This window comes from Microchirus variegatus (genome assembly GCF_963457635.1).
Source record: "Microchirus variegatus genome assembly, chromosome: 22".
Classification (NCBI taxonomy): Eukaryota; Metazoa; Chordata; class Actinopteri; order Pleuronectiformes; family Soleidae; genus Microchirus; species Microchirus variegatus.
Window position 1 is genome coordinate 12,822,545 of NC_139823.1, and position 6,480 is coordinate 12,829,024.

General features: G+C 39.9%; 1 protein-coding gene across 1 annotated transcript in view; it reads left to right on the forward strand.

Moving 5' to 3' along the window:
* LOC310943016 (partitioning defective 3 homolog B-like) overlaps nt 1-6,480 on the forward strand; it is a 179,838-nt gene that overhangs the window by 105,726 nt on the left and 67,632 nt on the right. Inside the window, exon 20 of the mRNA XM_083908497.1 lies at nt 1,798-2,026. Coding sequence (XP_083764623.1) covers nt 1,798-2,026 — 229 coding nt within the window. The remainder of the gene's footprint in view (nt 1-1,797; nt 2,027-6,480) is intronic.

A 6,480-nucleotide genomic window follows, 5' to 3' on the forward strand; every position in this document is an offset into this window, starting at 1 on the left:
ATTATCAACATGTACGGAGCAATACATTTCATCACAGTGGGTGATTTTAGTGTTGAGTCAGGCTTTCACTTTAAATATTTATCCGGGAGCTAAACGGCGGCCGTGGTTTGTTTCATCCGGGGGGTTACGGCTCAATTCCCAGCTGTATTATTAGCAGCAAACTCTTATCAGTCACCACCAGAGTAATGAGTTGGGCTGTTTCAGATCACTGCTCTCACACAGGATAGGACTAATAGGGCATGTCAACACCACACACGCAGTGTCCACATCTGTCACCATCTTTCTCAATGTTCAACACTTTGAGAGCGCCTGTTAATTGACAGATAACAGTTCTCAGAAGCACATGCTGGAGATCTCACCCCTCTTTATTTCTCTCTCTCTCCACTCTCTACAAATGGACAAATGTTTTTTTATATATATATAACATTTAATCTGGGTTCATGTGTAGCTGATGCATGCTATGAAATCCTGACTAATAATACCGTTTCAGTTGTCAAGAGGACAATTCAGTGGAGTTTTTGAGTCGCATCAAAGTGGCTTTGATGTCGTGTGTCAGCTGGGATGGATTATGTTAGTTATTTCTGTCATATTTCTGTCCTGTTTTTCTCACATGATACTTTTTCATTTCTGCCTCTTTCTTCGTTTTTTTTATTCCCATTTTGTTTTCTCATTCTTACGCTACTTTCAAAAGTTTGGGGTCAACTATAAAATTTGTTTGTGTTTTCCATTACAACTCACACTTTTATTCATCAAAAGAGTTACAAAATGAATAGAAAATATAGTCAAGACATTGACAAGATAAGAAATAATCTTTTCAGTTGTGCAAGGGTTTTCTAATCATCCAATAGCCTTCTAACGCCATTAGCAAACACAATGTACCAGTAGAACACTGGAGAGATGGTTGCTAGAAATGGGCCTCTATACACCTATGTACATATTCCATTAAAAACCAGACGTTTGCAGCTAGAATAGTCGTTTACCACATTAACAATGTATAGAGTGTATAGAGTGTGTCTTATTCATTTAATGTTATATTCACTGAAAAAAAGTGCTTTTCCTTCAAAAATAAGGACATATGTGACCCCAAGTGACCCCAAACTTTTGAACGGTAGTGTATGTCGCACACTATCGCCAAATATTGTAGGAGATCAATTGTGAACCACAATTTTACCTTGTTTGTAAATGAGACTTTTAAGAATACACATGTAAAATGTAGCATGTAAAAGTAATTTAATGTTGGTGTTCATGTTCACACACATAAATGATTATGGTTAAATGATAGATTCATGGGAGTGCCTATGACATCCAATACGAGCATGAAAGAAACACACACACACACGCAATTACATTTCTATCATTTCAGGAGACAGTGTTTCTAATTAAGGCTGAAGTGAAAGTTGAATCTCGAATGAAGTAACCAATTAGGTTTGGTTATCTCACAAAATCTGACAAGTGGCCTCTCGCTCTCTCTGTTTATGTGTGCGTGTGTGTGTGTGTGTGTGTGTCAGGTCCTAGTTATTCCATACTGGAGCTGCAGTCATTTGAGGAAGTAATGAGGCATTGGGAGTTTACACCTTTTATGAATGCACTGTTATGCATTCTTCTTTCCAAGACTTGCTTCGTCTATTATAACGATATAAAACCTACTGTGGAAGCGGGAGAGTTGAGAAAAGTCGAGTGTGAGGTTTTTATTGTTTTAAGTCGAACAAGGTGATGACTTTGGACACAATCACAGATCTGCTTGTTTTAATCCTCATCTTACTCGTCTTTTTTCTATTTTTGTTTAATTCCCTCTAGATGATTGCTCGGACATGAGCTCGGGCCGCGACACCCCCGCGAGCAACTCATCCCGCCAGGGAGTGGCCGATCAGATCGAGGAAAAGGGCAAGAAAGACAAGAAAAAGAAAGTGAAGGCGAAGAAGAAAGAAAAGAACAAGGGGAAAGGAAAAGAGAAGGAGAAAACTAAGGTGGAGGAGCCCGAAGAGACGGAGAAGAAGAGCAAGAAAATAGGATTTGGCCTTCTGAGGTGAGTAAATGTGTGAGAGAGAGAGTTACATCTGTGAAACATGTGACAGGTCATTATGTTTGAGAGTCATTTTTGTGTATTTTTTCTATATTATATGTTCAGTTGCCGTGTTATTCCGTGTATTTTTAGTCTGAATGTCACACCCGCCGTGTGTTAATTCAGTTTCGTGATATCCACACGATAACAGCAGCGTGTTTTCATACTGATCGTGAACAGCCCGGCTGTAGGATAAGGTCACAACACTTCACGTCATGTGCCTTCATAAGAAAAATAACCATTGAACATAAACACTGGCTCCTTTTTCCCTCCCTCATGAAACACTATCATATGCACAGAACTCCACAGTGGCAGCGGTGCCCCAGTTTCTTAAAGAGCTCCTGGAAATGATCTGTCAGAACTATTTCATGCGATTAACTTCAACACTCTGTCTTTATCAGTGTGAATGGGACGCAGTGTTTCAGTGGACAATTTTGGACTTTTTTCACCATAATACCTACTTAATATCATGTTGTTGTTTTTCCTTTGCTGAGGTTGTTTCTTGAACAAGAGTTCACATTGATGCCGATCTTAAGAAAAACAGCAATTTGAGGTGCGGATTAAAAAAAACCACGCTCTTTCAGAATACACACAAAAGCGCTCTGTAGCAGGCAAACACTTCCAGACTTCACTTCTTATCCCAGTGATTGCATCTCAGAATTGCACGTTATTTAAAGTAAAAAATATTAAGCAATTAGACTAATATGGACTAATCTTAGTCCATTTTGAAAAGGTTCAGCGCTCTCACTTTGAAAGTTTCCACCTTTTTCCCAACCTTGTTTTCCTCCAACTTTGTCCTATTGGTGGGGGACTGGCTGTTTTAATCCAGTTTTATTAACATTTATACGCAAAGATGGCTCAAAGAAAAATTAAGTTTAAATGTTATGAGATAGATATGGATAGATTTGGGTCAATATTTTCAAGCAAGCAAATTAAAATATCGATTTAATCATTCAAAGATTTTATTTGTTTGAAAATACACTTTTTGTTTCGGCGTTTTGGAACGACAGCTCAATGGACCGTCTTATTTGTAAGTATCATAATTCCTAATAATATAATTCAGGGGTTCTCAAAGTTTTGATACCCGAGTTCCAATTTAGGAACCCAACGTTGGACTGAGGGCCGTCAAAGGAAAAAAACTGAAAGAAATCCCATTTGTAGTAATTCTAATGACCAGATTGCAGTTGTATAGTTTACACTTATTGGTCTGTATCCAGTAATGTCCAATAAACATTAGCTTAGTAGCTCCTGGATTAAAACTATCAACTGTAATTAATTGCAGGCCGCCAGGAAATGTTTCTGCGGGCCGCCATTGGCCCCTGGGCCGCACTTTGAGAACCAATTATCTAATTCCATACCTGTATCCATCATGTAGTGATGCAACTCATAAAATACTTAATTTAGCCACAATTCAACCAGAACTCACAAACAATGGAGTCTTAAAATGTATGATATTAAGTTAGCTGCAAGTTACAACATGAATCAAGGTTATTGAAACTGTTTATTTACAGTTCTGTGTATTATTTATTCTGTTGCTTTAACCACAAATAATTTTCTCCTTGGGGGGGATTAATGACATGGCCTTTTTAGGGTGCATTCACACCGGTCCTTTTTAATCGAATCCAGTTCGTCTGCTCGGGAAGTCCGGTTCTGGTCCTCCTAAAAACGTAGGTCTCGGTTTTCTTCAAGTGAACCAAATGGACTACAACGCAGGGCATTCTGGGTAAACACAACCAAAGAATACGCACACGTAGAAGGATAGCTGGGAGAAATATGTGTCGTACGTTTACATAAAACAAAATTTAAAAAAACAACGACAAAAGTCGCCCTGCATTAACCAACAGACGAGCGAGTTTTCTCATTCTCTGATGACTGTCAGCAGAAGCTGTTTTGGAAGGTAGAAGGTGTCGGTTATGACCACACCATTCTGTGGTATCAGTGGATCACCATGGATGTCACAGTGATGTAAGTTACACCCGAGGATGTCACTCTATCTAACCACTTAAGCAGCGTTCTGAGTGTGTCACAGTTCAGTTATAAGATTACACCAACACCCTTCCTTTTCTGTGTACACACCTATTCCTCTTCCACCTGTCGACCGCACTCTGTGTCGTTACGGTCTGTTCGAGCTCGTGTAGCACACTCCAGAAATCTCCACGTTAATTGAAATAAGTCTTCCCCACTATATGCGCGTCCGTCCTTCCACTCTCGTCGTTAATTCCCCCGATCACTTATTGCCTTGAGTGCTTTAAGAAACCATATAATACACCCGAGGACCTGCAGTATTTAGACCCTTCCTCGTGTCTCATCACCATAAGAGGGTCTTGATTAGAGCCCAGTGATAATCTCTCAACCTTCTCTCCTTTCTCTATTTCCCGTCGTACTCGTGTAACCCACCCCCGCTTCGCTCCATCTCTGCGTCCAACCCCCCAATCTTGTCATCATTTCAATCTCTCCCTCCAGCTCCAGCTCCATCTACATCTCCCTATCTGCATTTGATTGCGTGTAATGGCAGGAGACCGCGAAGGCAAATTGGTGCTATTCAGTACAGTTCAAGCTTAGCCAAACGACTGATTTGTCACATTCATCTAAGGCCGGCGTGGATTGGCCTTAATGCTCTGGAGGAGAAGACGATATACGATACTCAACCTTTTCTCTAAGGCCTTTGGTTTTATACAGTAACACATAGAAATTGTTTACATTAACACATTTGAAACACAAAACCCCTTTTTTTTCCCCCTATTCGTTTCATTGCTGTCAAGTTGCCATGGTAAATTTCTCTCTCGCACAGAGTGACTCGCGTCTCTGGTTTTTCCGCGGCGTAATCACTGAAATGACTGGAATTAAGATTTTTAAGATGACTAGAAGCCGCGTGAGTGAGTGCCGAAAAAGTTGAACGCAATTACAGTCCTGTTTCCTTTCACACTGTTACAACCCAGATATTAAAGACAGACTGTGGATGTTTGTTGTAAAGGCCCCTTTAAAAGCAAGACAGCAGGCTGTGTCATCTGAACCTGCTGCCAATCAGTGATGCCAATCACCCGTGTGTGTGTGTGTGTGTCTGTGTGTGTCTGTCTGTCAGTGTGTGTGTGTGTGGTAATCATCCCACCATTATGAATATTCATGTGGTGATAAAACAGGATTGGTCACACAGCACACTCAGATGGTTGACATCTATTTGGCACATAGTCGCTGTGAATCTTCTGACACTGTGTGTGTGTGTGTGTGTGTGTGTGTGTGTGTGTGTGTGTTAAAGGACTGCAGCTGTGTGACCGTTTGTTCCTCTATGAGCTGTGTGTATTTTTACTGTTTATTCGTTTGAACAGATATGCTTGATATTCAAAGAAAGGCATTGTCTCTGCGTGTGTGCGGACTTGTACGGGCGTCTTTGTGAGGACATTTGGGGACAGTGAGGACATTCTGGCTGGTCCGTTAAATGGCTTTCTGAGGGTTAAGACTTGGTTGTAGGGTTAGGGTTAGAGATTATTAATCGATTACTAAATTAATCGTCCACTATTTTGATAATAGATATTGTCTTGAAGCTTTTTTCATGATTAAAACATGATTTCTAATTGTTTTAGCTTCTTAAATGTGAATATTTTCTTCCTTTTTTTGCTCCACATTACAAAGAAACCCATTCAAAGTGAATCATTTTAGTTTGTGTACAAAACAAGACATTCAAGATCATCGTCATTTTCAGGTTTGACAAACACTGATCAACAACCAAAATATTAATCGAGAAAATAAGTGAGTTGCAGCTCTCGTTGTGTCTATGAGAGGTCCTCACTTGGAACGCTGTACCGACGTGTGTGTTTGTGTGTGGTTCGAAAAAATATGCTAATCTATTAGGTGAGATCGAAAGGAGGACAAGGTCTACCAGAGCCGGGGAAGGGACAGGCAGTGCTGATGCCAGTGCATCATGTTATCATGTTGATGTGACTGTTGCTCTGTGTTGTAATTTATGTGTGCATGCTGTTCATTTTCAGATTTAAAACGGTGTGAATTTATGAGAATCTATGGTAATACATGCACAGTCGCCTGTCTGGTTGTCCTCACGCACTGCTGTAGTCGCCCTCCATGTTGCCCTGCTTTGTTTGCTGTGTATGTGTGTGTACATATATATAATATATATACACTAGGGTTCAAAAGTTTGGGGTCACCTATACAATTTTTTTTGTGTTTTCCATTAAAAGTCACACTTTTATTCATCGAAAGAGTTGCAAAATGAATAGAAAATATAGTCGAGACATTGACAAGATTAGAAATACTGATTTTTATTCTCGTCAAAGAACCAGCAAAACTGTTTTCAGCTGTGCTAACATAATTGCACAAGAGTTTTCAAGGGTTTTCTAATCATCCAATAGCCTTCTAACGCGATTAGCAATGTACCATTAGAATACTGGAAATGGGCCTCTATA